Consider the following 25528-nt stretch of genomic DNA (forward strand, 5'->3'; position numbering starts at 1 on the left):
CAAGGGCCTGAGTAAGAAACCCAGTTCGACGCCCGGCTCCCCGCCTGTAGGGGAATCACTTCACAGGCGGTGAAGCAGGTCTGCAGGTGTCTGTCTTTCTCTCCCCGTCTTCCCCTCCTCTCTCCATTTCTCTCTGTCCTATCTAACACGATGACATCAATAACAACAATAACTACAACAACAATAAAAAACAAGGGCAACAAAAGGGAAAATAAATAAATATATATATATAAAAGAATTTCAAGACATTTGCCCAAGCCCCATCATAATCTGATTTAAGAATGTCAATCCAATCAAAACTAACTTGATTATCTCTTTAAATAACGGTCCCCTTCTAGAAGGCTGAGAACAAATAGTACCTAAGTGTTCTTTTCTGAAAGCTCTCAGAATCCTGGGTGTCCAGTGGGGAAGAAGGGGAGCAGGAAGAACCCATGGAAGGCTCCATCAGATCTAAGGAGGTCAACTTGGCTCAAAGAGCTCATGGAACTCATGAAAACAGGTAGTAGAAGTCTCTACACAAGTTTATACTTAATTTTAACCAAGGTCTCGATTTTGTACCATACTGCTAGGATTAAAGTGGCCTGAATGACTGGCAGGTGCACCACACACACACTCTTACTTATGGTTGCTTTCTAGTCTTAAAAAGCAAAATGTTTAATTTCTAAATCAAAGAGAGTTGTTTCTAAGATGCAGGTGGCAAGAGAGGATTGTTTTTCCCTGGTCACTTGAGTTTTTCTAATGCTTGCCTGCTGCAGTCTTCCAGCACATCGCTGCTCACAAGTTGAAAACGTATTTCCAAAGACTGTACTTAGAACACTCAGTGCAGGAGACTAAAACTAGATATTTTATGCACACTGCGATATTAACTTCAAACAGTCCTCTTTTGGGAAAGGAGGCCCCAGGCCAATGTGGCATAAGACCCTGATATGGGATCTTTGTGGACAGAATATGGGCCTGAGTTCTTACCGAGTCAGTAACGCAGGCCTGTTGTCTTCTACATTCAAACATCATTCATTATGTGTCTTATGATCTAGGGGGATGCCATCCCAATTATGGAATCCTTTAAGTACTGCGTCCCGTTACCTCTACAGTTAGTTTGCCACCTTTTCTTTCACTGAGACAGTTTTAAAGTTTGGTCCTTTGAGTCAAGTTGCCTTAGCAACCGTGAAGCTTAAAGTCACCGGAAGAGGAAGTGACCGCGTGACCCGAACACTTCCGGATCTATAACGTGATTTCCGGTTGTCAGAATTTCTCCAGACGCGGCCGCGGCCCAGCAGAAGGTGTACTCCCCGCCCTAGGTGGCCGGGGCGCCAGCGGTGTGGGGCTCCGGGTGGACACGCCTCATCCTGCCCCGACTGCAATGCATCCGCGACGACCGGATGGGTTCGACGGCTTGGGCTATCGGGGTGGGCTCCGGGACGAGCAGGGTTTTGGCGGCGCTTTCCCTGCAAGGTCTTTCAGCTCCGCCTCGGACCTGAGCCACTGGGTGACCACTCCTCCAGACATCCCGGGTAGCCGCAACCTGCACTGGGGCGAGAAGAGCCCTCCCTACGGCGTGCCCGCTCCCTCCACCCCGCTCGAGGGCCCTGCGGAGGAAGCCTTTCCTGGGGGCGGCAGCAGCAGCGTGGCGGGAAAAAGCAGCGGTGAGGGGCCGGTGACTGGGCTGGGGGCTGGGTGGAGAGGCGAGCCGGATGCGCGGGACCTGCAGACCCCGGAAGCCGTGTGGAGGGTCCCGCCCCCTGCCCGCTGGGCCAATCGCTCGCCGCACCTTCTGCCCTCCTCCTTGCGTCCTCTGCCCCTGCAGTGGCCTTCTTCCTCTCCTCTTTTCTAACGTTTTCTCTGGGATCGTTTCCAAAAAAAAAAAAAAAAAAAAGCCTCCAGCCCTAGCTAAGGGTACATGATCGAAATTACGAAGGGTTTGGGGTATATTAAATCTCATGACCCGAGTTGAAATTAGGTTCGATGTTTGTTAGGAATCGGAAATGGAATCTGATTCATTAGCAGCTGTGTTTCCTTGATTTGATGTATTTGTGTTCTGGAAAGAGTTTTCCACTGTGAGCAGACGGGGCCTCAAACCTGTCTCTTGCATTCACAAAAGATGAAAGACTTTAAACAACAGCTCTCAGGCTTCTCGTGTTGAGGTAGATAGGAGACTAAGGCTTCATTGTTTTTAAAGTATGGAATGTAGTTCTTGCACAGTGCAGCACCGAGCACATGATAGGCAAACACACACACATTTTCTTTCTTTCCCCCTTTTATTCATAGTTGTGTCTATTTTCTAAATCACAAAACTGCTACCGTACATCACTCCATATCACCCACCCTGTTTTTTTTTATTTTATTCACCTAAAAGCCCATAGAGTACAAAACACTGGTAACATTGCAAGATAAAACTCTGAAATCAAGATGTCGTTATTCTCTGTAGAGAATATCAGAAAACTAGTGTTTTAGCTGCGTGTTGTGTCATCTAAATATTCTGAATATATTTAAGATGGAAACATTGGCTACCTCATTCCATTCTCCTGAAGTTATTAGAATAATAGATCTATTATTTATTATTTTTTCAATTTTTGTTGTTGTCATCAGGGCTTCGCTTTCCCAGTCAAGAGTTTTTTCATATAGAAAGAGGGAGATGGGGAAAGATACCACAGCACTCAGGCTTTCTGAAGAGCAGTGAGGGCCATACTCCAACCTTTGAAGGTTACACTATCCAAGTGAGCTGTTTTACTAACCTATGAAGTGTCTAAGGAAGCAAATGGGGAGGTGTGTGTGTGTGTGTTTCCTACTCTGTCACACAATTCGCTTTTTTACTGTTAGATTTTTCTTTTTGTTGGACCCCAAAGAAGTGAAAGATTATAAATTAAATCATTCAAGGTATATATACAGTTGCTACACAATTACTTTATCTTTTCATAAATGTTTTGATGGTTTTAATTAGGAAGAGTTCTTAAAATCAAGAGGTTTTGCAGAAGTTACTAGTCTGATAAAGAGGGCTAAAAGTCTGACAGATGTACACAATTGGTGATAGTAAGCCTTCCCATTATCTTGCAACAAACACCAGTATTTTCTGTTAGTTTTAGGAGATGATTTGTACATGCACAAAGAGGAACACTGACAGTAGCTTAATGGGCCAAATGAAACTACTCTTTGGCTTGTACATTTTTCAAGGTAAGGGTGAACCAAATACTTTCCGCCAGAGACATTGACTACATGACCTTTTTCTGACTATAGGGAAGTTGTAAGATCATTTGTTTCATTTGAAAAATAACAGATGAGGATGGGGAGATAGAAGACGTGAGTAAGAAAAGTCATGTTTTGTGAATATTGTGTGACAGCTGAAATGTAATGTCTTTTCCCTTGTAGTTGTGATATTTCTCCACTATGAATTTGAATTATTTAGTCAAGAAGATACTTTTTTTCCCTTCTGTTTTGAATTATTTAGTCAATGAGAAGATACTTTTTTTCCCTTCTGTTTTAACTTAAACATTGGAATGTCACTACTAGTAAACTTTTGTAATAACAGAAATGCCATCAACATAGTACTCAGTAGGCTAGTACAGAGACCCAATAAGTTATAGCTACTCTAAAAATATTTACAGCTTGAAATAGAGAAGAGAGCTTTATTATTATTATTATTGATTTATAAAATTTCAAGTCAACAGGTATAATTCCACACTGTTTCAACCACAATAGTTCTGAATCCCTTGTAAGCTATAGTTTTCCTAAGGTTGCAGATACAGGTTAACTATTATTTCTACAGCTATCTGTCTATATTTGTATATAACTAACTGCCCCCCCCCCCCTTTAAGTTCCAGTCTTCTCTTCCTTTCCAAGTAACACATAACTCTATTACTACATCCAAATGTCCCTCACTTTTTCCTTTTCTGTCTCCGGATCCCGATGGAGTTGGAGTCTAGAGCCCTCATATCCTCTACCCTCAGCATATTTCCCCCAGTGGGAGTATGGATCAAAATTATTTTTGGAGTGTGATGGTGGGAGTTCTGGCTTCTGTAATTGCTTCTCCACTGGACATGGGCATTGGCATGTTGATCCAAACCCCCATCCTGTTTCTATCTTTCCATAGTGGGGTAGAGCTCTGGAGAGGTGAAGTTCAAGAAAAGAGCTTTTTAATTTTCATTTTTATCCATTTTGATTACCCCCAAGTATTTTTTTAGTATAATAATTTTGAGGTGCTTTATGTGCAACTATTTGTTTAACACAGAAGTTCTACATCGATAATGGCAAGTGATTTAATTTTAACAACATGGGCATACCACCCTGAACACACCTACTCTGTTCTTGTCACATCTCAGAAGCTAAGCGGGGTTGTACCTGATTAGTACTTATATTGGAATAACCATATAAAGAATATCTATTTTTTAAAGTGCTTATATAGTCAGAAGTTGAAAACTGGTATCCCTTGAGTTAAGATAACTTTGTTAAAACAAAGCTTAAGCCTTTTAAAAATGGTTACTGTTGTTTTTAAATCGAAAGATACAATATAGAAATGATTTTTTAAAAGAATATCACAGCTTGGAAGCCTTGGACCAGACTGGAGAACTAGCGCAGCAGTAGTACAAGAACTTGCTTGGAGAGGTCCAAGGATATATGAGAGATCTCAAGCTAGATCCTTTTATCTCTTTCACCAGCATATGCCAGAGCTCTGATTAAAAGTGGAGACAAAAAAAAAAAAAGTGGGGAAGAAAGTAAACACTGAGCTCACCATCTCATATGGCTAAAAGAGCAGTTACACATTTTGTAATTTGCCACAAATCCAAATATAGCCCTTCACTTATTTAAATGATCTGTCTGATCTGTATCACACTTTAACTTTGGGACCTGTAATTTATCATGTGAAGGTAATTTTTTATGTGTTTTTGCAGTGAATCTACATATTGATTATGAGTAATCCTATTTCTTCTCTTTTTAGAACAGTTGAATAGATTTGCTGGATTTGGCATTGGACTTGCGAGGTAATGTTTTTATCTAAACATTTTTAACTTAAGCTTTTTCTTCATTTTAATTTATAATATTAAATGATTAATATGCCTTTAGATTGATTCTTTTGATCAGCATATCAAATATTGCATAATGTTTTGAAAAAAGTCTATAATTTGATTTTTCTTTCTAGAAAGAATATAGAATAGTCAGTCAGTCGATTTTATAATAAAAGTTGTGTTAAGGAATGTTGTAACAACTTTCTTTTGTCTATCAAATCTGATCTTACCTTTCCATACAAAACAGATTGTGCGTTGAACCTTGTACTTTTAATAAGCCATTTAACAACCTAGATACTAGCTCTCATTTTACAGTGAGCAATTAAGACACATCGTCATGTTAACTTTTCTCTAATGATTAGTTTATGTCTTGAAAAAGTCTTTATTTTTATTACATCATCTCCGGTGTACACTGTTTCAAAACTATCTAAATTGAACAAAGGTGTATATTTAATGCCAGGACTCACTGCTTTAGATACTTTAACCTAGAAAAAAAAAAGCATATTTGCATACTTAAGCTTGATTATTCTGTCAGCAGAAAAACATTGGTCTACTAAATTTTCCTTTTTGTCAGAGTTAATTTTTCTTTAGCTTTAGTATATATACTTAATGCACTCCTTTGACTTACTAATGATGTACATATGCATTTGTATGTGTAAGTGCATATACATCACTGTCAGTGCTTAAACTCATCCTTGAGTTTAAAGCACTATCAGTGCTTAAACTAATAAGTTTGTGGAAAGATGCTTTCAGGAGAAATAAATATTTGATGTATAAAGTAGTTCATTAACATAATCATTTGAATCATTTCAGTGTAAAGTACATTTAAAACAAGTTTAAGTGTAGAAAACATAAAGAATAGAGCTCTGCTGATAGAACTTTTACTCAGAATATCTTCTTTTAAAAATGGGAGTTTTAAATTGTTTAGGAAAGGAATTTCCCATATTAGACATACAGAAAGGCAGTTTCATCTTTGTGTTATCTTTATATTGTACATACTGACATTTAGTGTTGTTTTCTTTTCATAATGAATTTTGTTATTGATAGGTTGATTTGCAAACATGTCAGACTTTAAGCTTTTTTAATTCTTAAAAATGGGAAAAATAAAATAATGTATAATTAATGACATGTATATTGCAAATTAAATTTATCTAGATAATATACAGGTATATGCATATATAAATTATTCTCATATAGTCTCTTTACAGAGAATGTACTGGCCCATCCTTGCATTGTTTTACGTCGCCAATGTCAGGTAAATGAAATCTCTGTGACCTTTTAAAAAGTAATACTAACTTTGATTTGATATCTAGAACTCAGGCTGAGACCATGGTAGGTACTTTATTTTATGTATATATTTATTTTGTTTTCTTCAGAATTTCACCAATGTGGACCAACTTTTTTATTTTTTCAAAGAGAAAGAGATCCAGAGAGAAAGAAATGAGACCATAGTACAAAAGCTTCACATGTTATAATACTCCCATATGGTGTATTGGGGTGTATGGTGTATGGTGTATTGGGGGACTTGAACCTGCACTGAATACATAGCAGAGAAGGTGCCCTCCCAAGTGAACTATGTTGCCAGACTCTGGATCATAGGCATCTTTTTTTTTCCTTAACAAAATTTGTTCTTTTTTATTATTAAAAACATTATTGATTTGTAGTACTGTAATATTTTTAAAAGTATGGGAATATGTGACTTATCAGAGCCAACAAAGAGGAAAGCCGGGCCAGGTGGGCATGATTAGTAGATGTCCTTAGAATAGGCATAACAACTCTAGAAGTGTTAACTCAAGAAAACCTTTGATGAAAACACTTCCTTTCCCCCATTTTGCCTTTTCTGTCTGGCTCTGGCCCCTTTGCTCTCACTGGATCCATACTCACCTGGGTTCTGGGAATGCACGTGCTTGACTGAAGATAAAACAAAGACTAGTGATTTATGAAGCATGGTAAATTTAAGCCTTTTTCTCAGTGTAACCTAGTGTTATTTAGGAACTTAATAAGACTGCTGATTTTAAATACCCCCCAAAAGGTCTTTTTAATTCTTTTTTAATATAAGTGTCTATACAACTTATCAGATCTGCCACCAAAATTCCTGTCCCTTTATACCAAATAGAACCCTATAGCTATGTACCATTCTCTCCCTCACCCCAATTTTCCCTGCTATAATCACCACCATATGAGTCAGTTTGGTTATTATTTTTTTGTAAGTCAGTTTGTTTTAGCTAACTATATTCTGCATTTGAATGGAATTACCCTGTAGTTGGCTTTTTACTTAATTATCTTCAAAAACTGGGGCAATAAAAACATTATGTATTTAATTTGTCAGAAATAATCAGTGGGGCAGGCAGTAGCACATCTAGTTGAGTAAACATGTTACCATGCACAATGACCTTGGTTCAAGACCCTGGCCCCCACCTATAGGGGAAAGCTTTAGTAATGGTAAAAATAGTACTGTAGGTGTCTCTATATCTTCCGAGGGCCCTCCTCTCTCAATTTCATACTGTCCTATCAAGTAAAAAATAATAAACTATTAGATGTAGTATTCATATTTTTATGAAAAATAAGTATTTTTCAAATATTTTCAAGTAGTTGGCACAACAGAAGATACATTTTAATATCTGCTTTTGTATTGTTATACTACATTGTTTATGAAGAGCAAAAAATGTCTAGCATTATATACATATAAACTTGTAAAAAAAGGTATTTTATATCTTTTTTTTCAGATAATCAGTTATTATTAATACATGAAAACACACACAAAAAAATAATTTCTTAAGTGTTATTTACAGTGTGAAAACTGAAACCAGATCAAGGAACTTTTTATATTGTGTTACATTTAAAATGTATTGCCTTTTCTTGAGTAGATTTTTTTATCCATGTCAGTATTTTTAACTTCTTGATTACATTGCTTATTTTATTTTAAGAATATTAATTTACTGGGTACGTAGATTTTCTAAATGTTAAAATACTTATATAATTTTTAAATAAGAAACACCATCACTAAAATCACTACTGATTTTATCAGAAAAGTACTTAACTTATGACAAGCTTTTGATTATGAACATAGGTTTTTCCAAATTTTATTTTTTGCTTGTAATCTAAAATTATCATTAGCAACAAATATTGCTATTTAATGTTTAAATCAGCAACTGTCTTGTTCAATTTTAAATACAAGTCTACGTTGAGAGTGAATGCTTACAATCCTGTAGAAATGCAATTTATAAAGATAGTATTTTAGTTTGCAACTCTGCCATGGAAATACAGAATACTAATTAGAAAGATGATATATACTCAAGGGAAGATAGTTAATAAAATTAAAATCTTTTGGGCTGGAGAGTTAGCAACAGAGTTATGCAAAAAAAAGAAGAAGAAAAAGAAAAATTCATACCTGAGGCTCTGAGGTCCTAGGTTCAATACCTAGCACCAACATAAGCCAGTGCTCTGATAATGAAAAATGCAAATTGTGCTTTGGAATCATTAAGAAAATCTGAACTTTTCTATCCTTAACAAGGCTAAGGAGATCCTAGCTGTAGGGTATCATTGGACCATACTCTGGTAAAAATGTCTGTATTGTAACTTTATCTTCTTTGAAAATTGAGCTAAAAACAAGGTAATCTTATACTTATCAAAATGTGTGTGTGTGTGTGTGTGTGTGTGTGTGTGGTGTAGGTATCTAGAGAGAAAGGCAGAGTGAATAAGAGAGAGAATTCTAAGTAACCGTTTAAATAGAATGGCCAATGGCTTGGGATGTGACCCAACAGTAGAAAACAGAATTTGAGTGCATGAAGTCCTAGTTTTAATCCCACGTAAAGTAAGTAAATACGTTTGGGGGGAGGGGAGAATAAACTTTAAATTAAATAACATCGATAGTGTTAGGTTCCCTAAATCATATATGAATGTCTATGGAGATATGTAATTCTCAAAAGTGTTCTATGAAATAGTATCTTTGCCATGTGTGATGTGTAGTTCTTTATTTTTTTTATTTCACTTAATAGTTATGACCCCTTTGTATTCATAATTTATCAGTTGATAATAACTTGTAGTGTGAAAAATATTGTTGTTAGAAATTAATCTCTGAGTTCTCCCTAGTTTGAGTTCTCAAATGGAGTGTCAAATGGAATGATGATTTTGCCACAGTGAATATAATGTTGAATTATTTAAGGAAACATCAATACCAAACAGCAAAACCTTCTTTGTTATATGTTCCATATTACTGTGCATATTGTGTACTACTTTTTAGGAGTATGCATACTTTTAATAGGTTACGTAAGTCAATTTTTAGACTAATTTTACTTATTTATAATTTATATTGATGTTATCATTTAGCTTTTGTTCATTCTTTGATTTCATTAGAGGCCTTTCATGACTTTATCTCTTGACAAATCAGCATCAGAAAATAATCTCGAAATTTATTTTTCACAGGTTAACTACCATGCTCGGAATTATCATCTCACTCCATTTACAGTTATAAATATTATGTACAGTTTTAATAAAACTCAGGTAAGAATTTGTCAGTCTAAAAGATTCTAGTCCAGTTATATTGAAATGCCACTTGGTGTTAATAAATAAATGGAACAAGAATGATTTCTTTTAATAGAGCTAGTAAACTTGTCTTTACTCTTATACAAAAACTTGTAACTAAATTCTGGTCATTCTTGCAACATACTAATACAATACATGTATTATAACATGTATGCTATATTAGGTATGCCACTGCCCAACCCCTAGGGTTATTTAATTAAAGTCTTTGTTTTGGTCTAAATATAGGCTACATGCAGATATTTTAATAGTGGTATGAAATACCTTAGTAACAGTTCTCTGTGGAGTTCTTTGAGTAGTCTCTTATTGGAAATAATCAGTAGTTATTTGCTATCCAGATTTATTAAGACCTTTATTTTGGTATTATCAGAAATAATACATTTTGTTCATCTTAGGGACCAAGAGCCCTTTGGAAAGGAATGGGAAGTACATTTATTGTACAGGGAGTCACACTTGGAGCAGAGGGAATAATCAGTGAATTTACACCTTTGCCAAGGTACCTTTTTTCTTTTTGGCATTTCTTCAATGTTAGCTTCTTACTAAATTTAGGAGAATATGCTTGTTTGAAAAATATAATGAACCAAATCATAAAGTTAATTAACTATGACTTATTTAAGTAGTATATGACAAAATTTTTCTTAGTCTCATGTTTATCGTATTTTATGACTCCTTTTTTTTTTTTTTAATTTTTTATTTAAGAAAGGATTAGTGAACAAAAACATAAGGTAGGAGGGGTACAACTCCACACAATTCCCACCACCCAATCCCCATAACCCACCCCCTCCCATGGTAGCTTTCCCATTCTCTAGCCCTCTGGGAGCATGGACCCAGGGTCCTTGAGGGTTGCAGAAGGTAGAAGGTCTGGCTTCTGTAATTGCTTCCCCGCTGAACATGGGCGTTGACTGGTCGGTCCATACTCCCAGTCTGCCTCTCTCTTTCCCTAGTAAGGTGTGTCTCTGGGGAAGCTGAGCTCCAGGACACATTGGTGGGGTCTTCAATCCAGGGAAGCCTAGCCAGCATCCTGGTGGCATCTGGAACCTGGTGATTGAAAAGAGAGTTAACATATGAAGCCAAACAATTTGTTGAGCAATCATGGATCCCAAGCTTGGAATAGTGGAGAGGAAGTGTTAGGGAGGTACTCACTGCAAACTCTAGTGTACTTCTGCTTTCAGGTATATATTTTGGAGTAGTTTATGGATACGTGTGCACATAAGCTCTCTCTCACAGAAACTGGTGTATATCTAGGTTATGGGACTTTGTTAGAAAGTGAACTACCTGAGATGAAATTAGAGTGTACTATAAAAGGAAAGGTCTCACCCGAGTAATGAAGCTGAAGGGTTGTCATTCCACACGTGAAGTCTCTGGATACAGTCTGAGGTGAAGCATGTTGAGGTGGCAATCGTTGCTTTGGTTAGGTTGTGATCGGCGGATGCAGTATTATTTGGTTTGGATTGGGAGATGCATACGGGAAAGTGGGCCCTATCCTAGGGTTCCAGGACTGGGGGAAGTAGGGGCTCTATAATGAAGATGTGAGGTTCCTGCTGTCTTAGGGTTCAAAAAGACAATCGATAGTTAATATTATCATCATATTATTTGTTAATTGGGGTAACTTTGAAAAGTCCCTTTGTTATGGTTTGCTGTACAGTACCCAGTATCTTGTATATAGCTGTGCTATTGGATGCTTCTAATCTACTTGGTCTAGGCTTTTGAGAGAGTCCGCATATCAAATACATAGCCTGTATATTAAAAAGATTCAGTTTGTCTTTTGAGAAACTTTGAGACATGCAATTGATTTCCCCCTCATGTTAATTAACTACTGATTTATATGTCTACATTTTGCTAGGAGTGTACATAAACACCATTCCCACCACCAAAGGACTGTGACCCATCCCTCCCGCCCACTCCCACCCCCCACTGGCCCAGGAAGCTACATGTCTACCCCTCACCACTGGGTTTTTACTTTGCTGCCCTACTTACAATTTGATCAGGTCCTGCTTTTAGTTTCCCTTTCAGATCTTCTTAGTCAGCTTCTGTTGATGAGTGGGATCATCCCATACTCATCTTTATCTTTCTGACTTAGTTCACTTAACACAATTCCTTCTAGCTCTGTCCAAGATGGGTCAGAGAAGGTGGGTTCATTGTTCTTGATAGCTGCATAGTATTCCATTGTGTATATATACCACAGCTTTCTCAGCCACTCATCTGGTGTTGGGCACCTGGGTTGCTTCCAGGTTTTAGCTATTATGAATTGTGCTGCTATGAACATAGGAGTACACACCTCTTTTTGGTTGGGTGTTACGGAGTCCTTGGGGTATAACCCCAGGAGAGGAATTATTGGGTCATATGGAAGGTCCATGTCTAGCCTTCTGAGAGTTTTCCAGACTGCTCTCCACAGAGGCTGTACCAATTTACATTCCCACCAGCAATGTAAAAGGGTTCCTCTGTCCCCACATCCTCTCCAGCATTTGTTGCTGCTGTCCTTTTTGATGTATGCCATTCTTACAGGAGTGAGGTGGTATCTTAGTGTTGTCTTAATTTGCATTTCTCTGACAATCAGTGACCTAGAGCAGTTTTTCATATGTTTGTTAGCCTTTTGGATCTCCTCTGTGGTGAATGTTTTGTTCATTTCCTCTGCCCATTTTTGGATGGGGTCATTTGCTTTTTTGCGGCTAAGTTTGCTGAGCTCTTTATATATTTTGGTGATTAGTTTCTTGTCTGATGTCTGGCATGTGAAGATCTTCTCCCATTCTGTGAGGGGTCTCTCTGTTTGTTTAATAGTTTCTTTGGATGTGCAGAAGCTTTTCAATTTGATGTAGTCCCATTGGTTTGTTTCTGCTTTGGTCTTCCTTGCAATTGGGTTTGATTCATCAAAGATGTCCTTGAGGTGTAGGTAGGAAACTGTTTTACCAATGTTTTCCTCAAAGTATTTGATATTTTCTGGTCTGACATCTAGGTCTTTGATCCATTTGGAGTTGATTTTTGTTTCTGGTGAGATAAAGTGGTTCAATATCATTTTTCTGCATGTTTCAACCCATTTTTCCCAGCACCATTTATTGAAGAGAGCCTCCTTTTTCCATTTAATCCTTTGGGACCCCTTATCAAAGATTAGATGCCCATAGGTGTTGGGATTTACTTCTGGGCTTTCAATTCTGTTCCACTGGTCTGTGTGCCTATTTTTGTTCCAGTACCATGCTGTTTTGATGATGATGGCTTTATAATATAGTTTAAGGTCTGGGAGTGTGATGCCTCCATTTCTGTTTCTTTTCCTTAAGATGGTTTTGGCAATCTAGGTGTTTTCAGGTTCCAGATAAATGATTGTAGTTTTTGTTCTATTCTCTTAAAGAAGCTTGGTGGAACTTTGATGGGTATTGCATTAAATTTGTATATGGCTCTGGAGAGAATATTCATTTTGATGATATTTATTCTTCCAATCCATGAGCATGGGATGTCTTTCCATTTCTTGGTATCAGTTTCTATTTCCTTGAGTAGCGACTCATAGTTTTCAGTATACAAGTCTTTCACTTCTTTGGTCAACTTTATTCCTAGGTATTTGATTGATTTTGCTGAAACAGTAAATGGTAGTGACTTCTGGATGTCTTCTTCTTCAGATTTAGTGTTTGCATAAAGAAATGCCACTGATTTTTGTACATTGATTTTGTAGCCTGATACCTTGCTATATTGCCTAATAACTTCCACTAATTTTCTACTGGATTCTTTAGGTCTTTCTATGTATACTATCATATCATCTGCAATAGTGAGATCTTGACTTCTTCCCTTCCAATCTGTATCCCTTTGATTTCTTTCTCTTGCCTGATTGCTATGGCAAGAACTTCCAATACTATGTTGAAGAGTAACGGTGACAGTGGACAGCCCTGTCTAGTCCCCGATCTGAGGGGGAATGCTTTCAGCTTCTGTCCATTGAGTATGATATTGGCTGTAGGTTTGCTATATATAGACTCCACTATCCTGAGGAATTTCCCATCTATTCCCATTTTTTGTAGAGTTTTGAGCATGAACAGGTGTTGGATTTTGTCAAAGGCTTTCTCTGCATCTATTGAGATAATCATGTTGTTTTTGGCTTTGCTTTTATTGATGTGGTGAACGACATTGATTGACTTACGGATGTTGAACCAGCCTTGCATTCCTGGGATGAATCCCACTTGGTCATGATGAACAATCTTTTTGATGTGTTGCTGTATCCGGTTCGCCAAGATCTTGTTTAATATTTTGGCATCTATGTTCATCAGAGATATTGGTCTGTAGTTTTCCTTTTTTGTTCTGTCCCTATCAGCTTTTGGTATCAGGGTGATGTTGGCTTCATAAAAGGTGGAAGGGAGTATTCCTGTTTCTTCAATCTTATGGAATAGCTTAAGAAGTATGGGTATTAACTGTTTCCTGAAAGTTTTGTAGAATTCGTTTGTGAAGCCATCTGGTCCAGTACTTTTGTTGTTGGGGAGATTCTTAATAACGGTTTCAATTTCTTTGTCTGTGATTGGTGCATTTAGATTTTGTAGTTCTTCTTGGTTCAGTTTTGGAAGTGCATAGGTTTCTAGGAATTGTTCCATTTCTTCCAGATTCTCTAGCTTGGTGGCATATAGTTCTTTATAGAAGTTTCGCAGGATTCTCTGGATTTCTGTGGTGTCAGTTGTGATATCTCCTGCATCGTTTACAATTCTATTAACTTGAGTCTTCTCTCTTTTTTGTTTGGTGAGTCTGGCTAGGGGTTTGTCAATTTTGTTTAATCTTTCAAAGAACCAACATTTGGCTTCATTGATCTTTTGTATGGTTCTTTTATTTTCGATGTTGTTTATTTCTGCTCTAACTTTAGTGATTTCTGTCCTTCTGGTTGCTTTAGGGTTCCTTTGTTCTTCTTCCTCTATGTCCTTGAGGTGTGCAGTAAGGTCGTTCATTTGGGCTTCTTCTTGGTGTTTAATATGTGATTGTATGGCTATAAGTTTCCCTCTCAGTACTGCTTTAGCTGTGTCCCAAATATTTTGATAGGTTGTGTCTTCATTTTCATTAGTTTCCAGGAACATTTGAATTTCCTGTTTGAGTGAGTCTCTGACCCAGTGGTTCTTAAGGAGCATGTTGTTTAGTTTCCAAATTCTATGTCTTTTAATAATTTTCCGTTTGTTGTTAAATGTTAGTTTTACTCCACTGTGGTCTGAGAAGATACTTGGGATGATTTCAATGCTCTTGAATTTATTGATGCTGTCTTTGTGGCCTAACATGTGGTCTATCCTTGAGTATGTGTTATGTGGATTTGAAAAGAAGGTGTATTCCAGTTTTTTGGGGTGGAGGAGTCTGAAAATGTCCAAGAGGTCTAGTCTGTCAATCTCTTCATTTAATTCTCTTGTATCTTTATTGGTTCTCTGCTTTGTTGATCTGTCTAAGTGTGAGAGTGGGGTATTGAAGTCTCCCACTATTATTGTATTACTATTGATGTATTTTTGAAATTCTTTCAGTAGATGCTTAATGTATTTAGATGGTCCCTCGTTGGGTGCATAGATGTTAATAATTGTTAAGTCTTCTTGGCTGATTGATCCTCTAATCATTATGTAATGTCCTTGCCTATCTTTTATTACTTTATTTAATTTAAAATCTATCGTGTCTGAGATGAGAATGGCTGTTCCTGCCCTTTTTTGTGGTCCATTAGCCTGTATGATAGTTTTCCATCCTTTCACTTTAAGTCTGTTTATCTTGTTGTGACAGATGGGATTCTTGCAAGCAGCATATGGTTGGGTTATGTTTTCTGATCCATCCCCCCACCCTGTGCCTTTTGATGGGTGAGTTTAAGCCATTGACATTTATTGATATTATGTATTGTAGTGCCATTGATATTATGTATTGTAGTGCCATTGTTCTAAAAAACAATTTGTTTACTCTGATATATTGCAAGTATTATAGTGATGTTCTTGTTCATAAGAGGTCTTTTAGTACCTCTTTCAGGGCCGGCTTGGTAATGGTTGCCTCCTTTAACTGTTGTTTGTCTAAGAAGGTTTTGATCCCTCCATCTAGCTTGAATGAAAGTCTAGCAGGATATATTATCCTTGGTTGAAACCCTTTTTCATTCAGGGCTTGATAGATATCTTGCCACTCCCTTCTGGCTTTTAGAGTTTGAGTGGAGAAATCTGCAGATAATCTTATGGGTTTTCCCCTGTATGTGACTTTTTGTTTTTTCTCTTGCAGCCTTTAGGATCCTTTCTTTATCCTTACTTCTTCTCATTGTGACTATGATGTGTCTTGGTGTCTTCAGGTCTGGGTTGATTCTGTTTGGTACTCTCTGGGCCTCTTGAACCTTGATATCCTTTCTGTTATTCAGGTCTGGGATGTTTTCTTGTATTATTTCCTCTAGAATGTTTGCTTCCCCTTCCTCTCTTTCTTCCTCTGGCAGGCCAATTATGCGAATGTTACTTCTTTTTATATCATCCCATATGTCTCTGTTGTTGTTTTCAGTGTCTCTCAATCTCTTTTTAAGCTCTTTCACCTCTTTCTTAGTTTTCTCTAACTCATCCTCTGTCTGACTAATTCTGTTTTCTGCTTCTGTTAGTCTGCTTTCCCTTTGCTCAGCTTCTTTCTTCATTACAGCTATTTCAGCTTTCAGTTCTCTAATTGCCTCAAGATAATCAGTATTTTCCTTGGGGGTCACAACTGTTGTTTCCCTAATACTGCCATTCCTTTCCTCCAATGTTGTTTTCATTTCTGTGATTAATAAGTTTATTATTGCTTGCATACTTTTCTTATCTATGGTTACTTCTGACTGATTTGTGGTTTCTTCTGGGCTCTTGTCTTCATTCATTGGGATAGCAGTTTTATTTGTTTTTAATCTACCCATTTTTTTTATTTATGTGTTTCTCTCTTTTTTTTTTATGCTCTGTTGTTCCTCAGTTGTTGTGTCTTGAGTACAAGTAACACTGTACTAAATACCTTTATGACAATTGCACTCACCAACCTCCGGAATTACAGTAGCAACTGAAGTAAGTATTGAAGTAGTTTAATCGTTACCAGTTAGCCAAACAATTTCTCCAGTCCGTGAAAAAATAGTAACCAAATCCCAGTGATAAAGAGAAAAGAAAGAGAGGATAGCAAGAATAGACAGTTATGCAAATCTACTATCCAATGTATATTCTAGGGGTAACAAGAGGGGAAAGGGAACTAGAGCAGAGATACACACATAGAGAGTCCACTCTGAGTCAGATTTCTTCCCCAAAGTAATTCACAAATTCAGAAAGGCAAAGAAGAAAGAAGTGTATGACAAGATTAAAAAAAAAAAGAGAGAGAGAGAGAGAAAAGGGAGAAGATAAGAAGAAGAGTTGTAATTAAAGAGCAGTGCAAGGAACTTCCCAAATGTGTATCAGTGAATTCAAAAAAAAAAAAAAAAAAACCCTGTTTGGTGGTATGGGGTATCCTGCTAGGAGCTGGTCCCAGGGACTGCTTATGGGGGGGGGGGGCAGCGGGAAGGATGTATGCTTGAAAATTAAAAGGAAGAAAAAATAATTTTTTTCCCTACTCTAATTCTTAACCCAAATTAAGTTATAGTCACCTCCTTGGTGTCTAAGGACACCTTATTGGCTGGCCTGCTAAAGGCAGAAAATCCTATTGTCTCCAGGGGAGTGTGTTTGGAGCTCAGCGGCTAGCAGCTTCTCCGTCCGCCATCTTCCGGGAAACCCCCCCCTCCAGACTTTTTTAAAGGATTTCTCGAAAATGAAAACTAGCTCCAAGTCCTTTGATCCAATGAGAGCTATACTCAAGAAGTCTTTGGATCCGCCCTCAGGGTCACGGTGGACCCTGGAGACTCCCAAGAGAAAGCCCCCGAGCTAAAGTGCTCTCTCTCTCCGGGTCCTCTGCCCGCCGTGCTCTGCAACCGGCGGAGGAGCCGCCTTCCCAGGCGGAGGACAATGCCCGGCGCACTTGCCTTGCCCGGCACCGCCTGGGAATTCTGGAGCCCCGCTAGTCCGTGTCACCTTTACTCTAATTCTTAACCCAAATTAAATTATAATCACCTCTTTGGTGTCACCCCTTATTGACTGGCCTGCTAAAGGCAGAAAATCCTACCGTTGCCGACGATGCGATCAGAGCACTCGCTGTTAGCAGCTTCTCAGTCCGCCATCTTCCTCCTCCCCCCCGTATTTTATGACTCTATATCAACATTCATAAGCTAAGGTATATACATGAGTATGTGAGCAACTCCAGCTCTTAAACAGCCACTTTATTGGAAAAGGCACATATGAGCAAGTTAATTGTATATTTTGATTTAGTTCTAAAACCCCTTTTACAGCCTCACTTTACATGGGGTTACTGGCAAGAATTCCAAAAACTACTGGAATCCTGATTTTGAATTATGAGTAGGAATTGAATTAACAGATTTTTCTTTCTGTTTTGAAAATATTTATTACTAAAAGCTGTCTTTTTTAATTTTATAGGACAGAGAGAAATTGATAGGGAAGGGGAGATAGAGAGGAAGAGAAACACCACTGCAGCACTGCTTCACCACTTGTGAAGCTTCCTTATACAGGTGGGGGCTGGGAGGGTTTGAACCAGGTCTTTGTGTATTGGTAACATGTATGTTCAGATTCGGAGTTGGGAGTGTAAGGGTTTTGTTTGTCTGTTTGTTTTAAATAGGTGCTTTAATTAATTCAAGGATATATTTAAGGATATATTTAATTTAAGGATATATTTAGGGGCCAGGTGGTGGCGCACCTGCTTGAGTGCACATGTTACAGTGCACAAGAACCGGGGTTCTAGCCCCCCAGTCCCCACCTGCAGGGGGAAGGCTTTGCGAGTTGTGAAGCAGGTCTGCAGGTGTCTCTCTGTCTCTCTCCCTGTCTGTCTCCCCTCCTCCTCTCAATTTCTGGCTGTCTCTATCCAATAAATAAATGAAGATAAAAAAAATTTAAGAAAAGATATATGTAAGTAGCAGTGTAAAAAATAGATTAGTATAGACAGAAATTTGTGCATAATGTTATAAGCCACACTGAAAAGGGTCAGACCTATGAAATATAAAAGAAAGAAAGCAGTTGGGTAGTCACTCTGAAGTATTGATAATTTGTTTTGTTTTGATTTTAATAGTTATTTACTGGCGTGAAACAAATTGAGAAGGAAGGAGGAGATAGGGCGAGAGGAGAGAGACCTGCAGCAGTTTCACTGCTTGTGAGTCTTCTCCTCTGCAGGTGGTGCCTGGGGACTTAAACCTGAGCCCTTACACATTGAAATGTTGTACTCTACCAAGTGTGCCACCACCCAATCCCAGTCCTGGTCATTTATAATGAGCAAAGAACGGGGGTTCCTATGAAAGAATGAAGCGTAAGCAGTGATTGAGATTTTTAGATTGGAATCCAGTTGGAGATTCAGGAGGAAGAATTTGGTGTAAGAAGAAAGATAAAGAGGACTGGGTGGTGGTTTGCCTGTTGGGGTGCACATGCTACAATGTGTAAGGGCCTGGGTTTAAACCCAAAGTTCCCGTCTGCTGGGCAAAAGTTTCACAACTGGTAAAGCAATGTTCTATCTCTCTCTCTCTCTCCATTTTCTATTGATTTATGTCTGCCTCTACCCTATAAATAAATAAATAAGAAAGAAGATAAAGAATTTAACTTTCAATGATGAAATGAGTCTTAGACACTGAGGGAAATATGTGTAATAAGTGGTTGAAATCATGAATCAGAGTCTTATAGGAAAGTGAGGGCATAGGTTTACATGTTAAAAAAATGTCCTCACCAATGTATCCTGGAGCCCCGCTTCCCCAGACCCCTGCCCCACTAGGGAAAGAGAGAGACAGGCTGGGAGTGTAGATTGACAAGTCAACGCCCATGTTCAGCAGGGAAGCAATTACAGAAGCCAGACCTTCCACCTTCTGCATCCCACAGTGACCTTGGGTCCATACTCCCAGAGGATTAAAGAACAAGAAAGCCATCAAGGGAGGGGATGGGATACGGAGTTCTGGTGGTGGGAATTGTGTAGAGTTGTACCTCTCTTATCCTATGGTTTTTGTCAGTGTTTCCTTTTTATAAATAAAATTTTTTTTAAAAATGGGCCTGTGTGTTAGAGGCAGTCGAGAGTAGTAAGAGATGCTCAAAACAAATTGAAAATAGCAGTAACATATAGGAAAAATGTTCAAAAATCAACATATAGAGTTGACATATAGAGAAATTAAAACTGAAAATAATAAATTGATTTATGATTTTTCTCTCTTCCTACTGCTCCTAGTGGCAGTTTTAAAAAAGAAAAATCCTAATAGTCATGTGCATCACTGCTTTACCACTAGTGAAGCTTCCCAACTGTAAGTAAGGACAGGGAGTTAAACCCAAAGAATCAATCCTCAGGCATAGTAATACTTGCTTGCATTCTGTGGAGGGTCACCACCTGACCCAGGTCTGCTAGATTTTAAATGTGATAAGATTGCCCAGGAAGCCAGAGTGGCTTATACAGTAAAAAGAGGTCTTTAGGACTTTTAAAATAGGTGGACAGGTTGAGAAACAGGCTTTTGACAAAAAGTAAAAAAACAGAACAAAAAGGAGGGGGAAAAGTTTGAAGTGGGATAGAGCCCAAGGGTACTTCAGGAAGAGAGAAACATGGGCATCTGGTGGCTGCTGAAAGGGCAGATACGGTACTGACTTAAAAGTATCCATTGGACTTTGTGGCATACAAGTCACAGGGAACTTGGCAAGTACTGTTTTGTAGAATCATAGAGTAGAAGCCAATTTGGAGTGGGTTCAGAAAAAGAGTGAGAAATTAGGACATGGAAATGGCCAGCATTGAAAGTTGGCTATGAAGAGGAAAGATGAAGGGAAGTAGCTGGGAGATAAGACATTTGGGTTGAAGTTTTTTGTTTTTTTTTTTTTTTTTTTTTTTTTTTTTGAGAAGCTTTGAGCATATGAAAATGAAAAGCAAATGTAAGTAGAGATTCTTTAAGTATAATTATTTTAAACTGTGCTTTTGAAGGCCAGGAGATGGCTTACCAGATATATACCAATACATTTTACTGTGCAGAAGGACCTAGATTTGAGTCCCTTCTACCTACTACATGGGAGTACAGGCAGTGGAGAGTGTCTCTTCTGTCTTTCACTCTCTCTTAAAAAAAAAAAAAAAGAAAAAAAGGAAAAGAAAATGTTTACCAGGAGTGGGAAAGATTGTGCATGAGTACCATCTAGAACATTGGAAGCAAAATAGAAACAGTTTTTTTTGTGTGATTGTGCATTAGGATATGTATATTAATATAGTAGGTAGGTAGATAGCTATTTTAAAAACAAGCAAGTTACTTAATCTTTGGTTCATTGTTGGAGGAGTGGCTTTTTACTTGTGAAAATAGTGAGCTCAAATATTTTTTTATACTATCCTCTTTCCTGAAACACTAAAATGGTCTAACTTAAATTTCTAGAAACGTAGCAGTAAGTTTTACTCATTTTACTAAGGAATAGAGACATATATAGGAAAAAAAATTGACAGCCATATTCTGACATCATAATAAAATGATAGCAGTGCCCACGTGATTTATAAACCATCTAGCTTAATCATAAAGTCACTAATAAGTCTAATCACTTAAAATTTTTCATCTTAATCATTGAATATTATTTTAACTATATTTTTTTCTGTGACTAGGTCTGGTTTACTACTCAAGTATTTATTTAATCAGAATGTGACCCAGAAAGTTCTTTTTTAAAAAATTATCTTTATTTATTTATTTGAATAGAGACAAGCTCCTTGAAATTGAAAGGGAAGGGGGTGATAGGGACAGAGACAGAGAGACACCTGCAGCACTGCTTCACCACTTACGAAGCTTTCCCCCTGCTGGTGAGGGTATGGGGGCTCGAACCCAGGTCCTTGCACATTGTAACCTGTGCGCTCAACCAGGTGTGCCACCACCCAGCCTCCAGAAATTTCTCTAAAATGTTATAAATTAGAGATGGTTATTGTATTTTTTTTTTGTTTGTGTGTTTGTTTTGCCACCAGGGTTATTGCTGGATCTTGGTGCTGGTACTGTGAATCTGCTGCTCCCGGCAGCCATTTTTTTCCATTTTATTTTATTTTATTTTATAGGACAGAGAGAAATTCAGAGCGGGGAAACATAAAGGAAGAGAAAAAATCATATACCTACAGAACTGCTTCACTGCTCATGAAGTACCACCCCCCTCTACCTGCCGCTCAAACCTGTGTCCTTGAGCATGGTGTTATGTGCAATCAACTGGTGTGCCACTGCCCAGAATCACCACCAACCTCCCCCCCAAAAAATGGTTATTCTATATTCTATTGTATAAAAACTTTTCTGCAGGCCTATTTGTCTCCTGAAAAAATATGGAAAGCTTACCTACCACCTAAAGCTGTAATTGTACTTTTTTTTTACAATTGCTCATTTATCTCCTTGGAAGGAGCTTGTCATATGCACTCAGATACAATATGTTTTTTCTCAGCTTCTTTTGCTGTCACCTTCATGCAATCGATGCGCATTTCATACAGACAACTACTGCTCCTTTATTATTTTGCTTTCCTCTTTTCTCCACCCTCCCCGCCCTCCTCTATTTTCATTTTCTTTTCTTCCTGCCTCCTTACTTACTGTATTTGTTACTCTTCACATTCTTTTCTTTTCCTTGATTTTCCCGTTGATGTGACTTAGAACCTTTTTTGTTCTTTTTTTCAGCTTGCTTCTGTTTTCTCCACTCTTGTCTAGATTCTTAAAAAAAAAAAAGAAGTAAACAGAAAGAGCCCACTGTCCTAAACCTTAGCTCCATACCTAGTACTTTGCCTATTTTTTAACATGTCCAAGATATTTCTGTCACTATCATTTTTCTCAAAAATAAAACAAATATGACAGTACTTGCTTTGTTTCTCTCATGGGATGCCTTGTATCAAAGGTGATGAGAGACAGTATAGGTAGAGGCTACAGACTTAAAGTCATAGAGACTAGAGTTTAGGTTCCATTTCTATACTAACTAGTTGCATGCCTTTGAATAAGTCACACAACCTTGTTATGCTCAGTTTCACATCTGTGAAATGGGGTAGTAGGTTTTCCCTGTTATGATGGTCAAAAATCATTCATTCCAAACACTTTTCTCATGCTTAGTATACAGTAGATACTCAGAGATAACAGAATATATAATAGAGGCCACAAAATGTTCATAATATGTGAAGACATTTGGAAATTAGGTGCTGCACAAATCTAGTGTATCATTCTGCATAGTTACCTAATTTTGTTGGCTTTTTAAGTTCTCATTCTTATGTATGTTTCAATGATTTTCTGTGTTGTATTTCTTGTTTCCCCATTCATTGTTATATTAGCTCTCTTAATTTCTCATGCTTATCTTTGTACTTAGTTATAACTCTTCCATCAGCTCCTTCTGTCAGCACATACAAAAAACATTTTTCTTTTCTTTCTTTTGAAGATTTTTTAAATTTTGTCTAATTTGATAGGACAGAGAGAAATTGAGGGAGAAGGGGGATTGAGATGGAGAGACAGAAAGATACCTGCAGCACTCCTTCACCACTTGTGAAGCTTCCCCCATGCAGGTGGGGAACAGGGGCTTCAACCTAGTTCCTTGTGCTTTGTAACGTGCACTTAACCAGGTGTGAAACCATTCAGCCTCATTTTTTTTTCTCTTTTCAAACCCAGTTGTTTGAAGTATATACCCGAAAGGAAAATATTCACCACTAGACTATATCTCTTTATATCTATGGGAAAAAATTACTATATTTCTGAAAACTGGGCTAATTTCAATTTGTCTTCACTGAGTGATACGTATTGCATTGGATAGAGCTCTGATTTGGCAAGCTTGAGGTCTCATATATGCCAGTGTAATGATCTGTTTTTTTTCTCTCTTTAATGTTTAAATAAATCTTCAAAAATAAATTTGTTTTTATTTTTAGGGAGGTCTCACATAAATGGAATCCTAAGCAAATAGGAGAACACCTTCTGTTGAAATCGTAAGTATCAAAAATGACATTTATATTGAAAAATTTCAATAAGGTGTTAGCACCGAACAAAAAAAGCTTTAAAAATAAATTAAGTGAAATAAATTAGAAGAAATACTTTTAAGATTACTGCTTCAAAAGACAGCAAATTTGGAATAAAATTCTGAATCGAGTATTTGAGCTATATTTTTGAAATAAAGCTTTATAGTTTGAAATTTCAACGAGAGTCACAACTTGAGTTTTCTTTGTCTTCTTACTCATCATATTTTTATTTTTTTTATCTTTATTTACTTAAAGGATAGAGAAAGCTAGAAATTGAAAGGAAGAGAGAAGTAGAGAGACATCTGCAGCCCTTCTTCTTCACCACTCGTGAAGCTTTCCCCCTGCAGGTGGGGACTGGAGGCTCAAACCTAGGTCCTTGCATACTGTAGCACGTGCGCCCAACCAGGTGCGCCACCACTGGCCCTCTGTCTTATGAAATTAGCAAAGATCTTCAACCTGTTCATCCAGCAAAAGTATTATTATTTTATTACAAAACATTAAAAATTATTTTTATGGTTGGTAATGAGCAAACTCAAAACTTTAATGTCATTAAAACATAGTCATAAAGGTACTTAGTGTTTTTATAACACACCATTTTTGTAGATTAGAATTTTACTCTTTACTTTTTAATTTTTTTTTTTTAAGATTGTGAATTGGAAACCCCCCAGCTTGCTGGTTCCCTCTGTGGGACATTCCAGCATAATATTATTTAGTGATGTTCCATTCACCTTGAAAACCACTACTTACCAGGACCTGGCCCATAGGGTTAGGTAAGTCCCACCTTGACCTCATTTTAAATAACTATATTTTGCAGGATTGCAAAGTTGTAATACTACTATGTCTAAATGTGTTAGCAAACAACTTTGCAAAGCTGTACAATATTGTTTTTTAATGAACAGGGGACTTCACTCCCATTGATGTTGCAAACTAGGTTTGCAAACTTAGTTTTATAGGTGGGAAATCTGGGAGTAAATAATGATAATAAATAGGGTAGTAGCAGATACATTGTACTTATTCAAATATCACTGAAAGGCAAGTAATGAACTAGACCCTTCATCCTAAATTTTTAGTATCAGATTTCTAGGCTGCTATTAGCTGTATTCAAGGTAGATATCTAGATAATGAATCATAAACAGGCTTACATTTTATTGGTTTAAGAATCTAATTTCTTTGAAGACAGTCCCTGTATTATTTTCATCTCTATTTTTTTAGTAAAACATCCTATGTTATAAGTCTTTGAAATAAGTACCTTTAGGCTATAAGTTTTAGTAGCTAAAAATGTTAAAAAATACTGCTCAGATTTTAATATAAATTGTATGTTAAAAAAGATTTTAAAATTAATGTACACATCTTGATTATGTTTATTGATGCATTTGTTTTAATTTTCACAGACTAACTTATATGGTGGCAATGCCTTTTTACTCAGCAAGTTTAATTGAAACAGTACAGGTAAACTATTTTTAATTTAATTATCTTTTTAACATTTTGGGAAGATTTTATGTCTTATTGCATAATAGACAAATATAGTATCCCACAGTATTCACAGCTTCTGGGTATGTACTAAAAATTTTAATTTAGTGACATTGCTGGTGTGTAGGTTTCCTTTGCAAATCTATTTCACATTTCTGGTGTTAATTATTTTATCTCATCCATAGACAGCTATACATTTTCATCAGATACTCAAAACCCCAAGTATAACTTTTCTCTGAATGCAAAGATTCTCCACTTTTTTTTTTAACCTTCTTTAAAATTTATTTATTTATTCATTTATTGGATAAAGCCAGAAAGAGACTGAGAGGGAAGGGGGGAAGGCAGGGAGAGAGAAAAAGACATCTGCAGACCTGTTTTACCACTTGTAAAGCTTCCTCCCTACAGGTAGGGAGTAAGGATTTGAACCTGAGTCCTTGTACATAATAAATAGTGTGTTCAAATAAGTATGCAATCACAGCCCCATTTATCAAACATTTTAAAAGACCCTATGTAAAACTAAAATGATTACAATTTATCAAAGAACAACAGTTAGTAATAATATAAAAACATTTGTAATG

General features: G+C 37.2%; 1 protein-coding gene across 2 annotated transcripts in view; it reads left to right on the plus strand.

Annotated features, from left to right (window-relative positions):
* Positions 1-418: 418 nt before the first annotated feature.
* Positions 419-25528, plus strand: part of SLC25A46 (solute carrier family 25 member 46) — a 34958-nt gene continuing 9848 nt past the window's right edge. The window contains exons 1-7 of one of the 2 annotated variants that reach the window (XM_007536489.3): positions 419-499; positions 4931-4973; positions 6195-6252; positions 9423-9500; positions 9935-10035; positions 23394-23450; positions 24872-24929. In XM_007536489.3, coding sequence (XP_007536551.1) covers positions 481-499; positions 4931-4973; positions 6195-6252; positions 9423-9500; positions 9935-10035; positions 23394-23450; positions 24872-24929 — 414 coding nt within the window. In that variant the 5' untranslated portion in view covers positions 419-480. Of the gene's footprint in view, positions 500-1240; positions 1644-4930; positions 4974-6194; positions 6253-9422; positions 9501-9934; positions 10036-23393; positions 23451-24871; positions 24930-25528 lie in introns of those variants that run through there. The other variant, XM_007536488.3, reaches the window with a different exon arrangement.

Source organism: Erinaceus europaeus, chromosome 11 (genome assembly GCF_950295315.1).
Source record: "Erinaceus europaeus chromosome 11, mEriEur2.1, whole genome shotgun sequence".
Classification (NCBI taxonomy): domain Eukaryota; kingdom Metazoa; phylum Chordata; class Mammalia; order Eulipotyphla; family Erinaceidae; genus Erinaceus; species Erinaceus europaeus.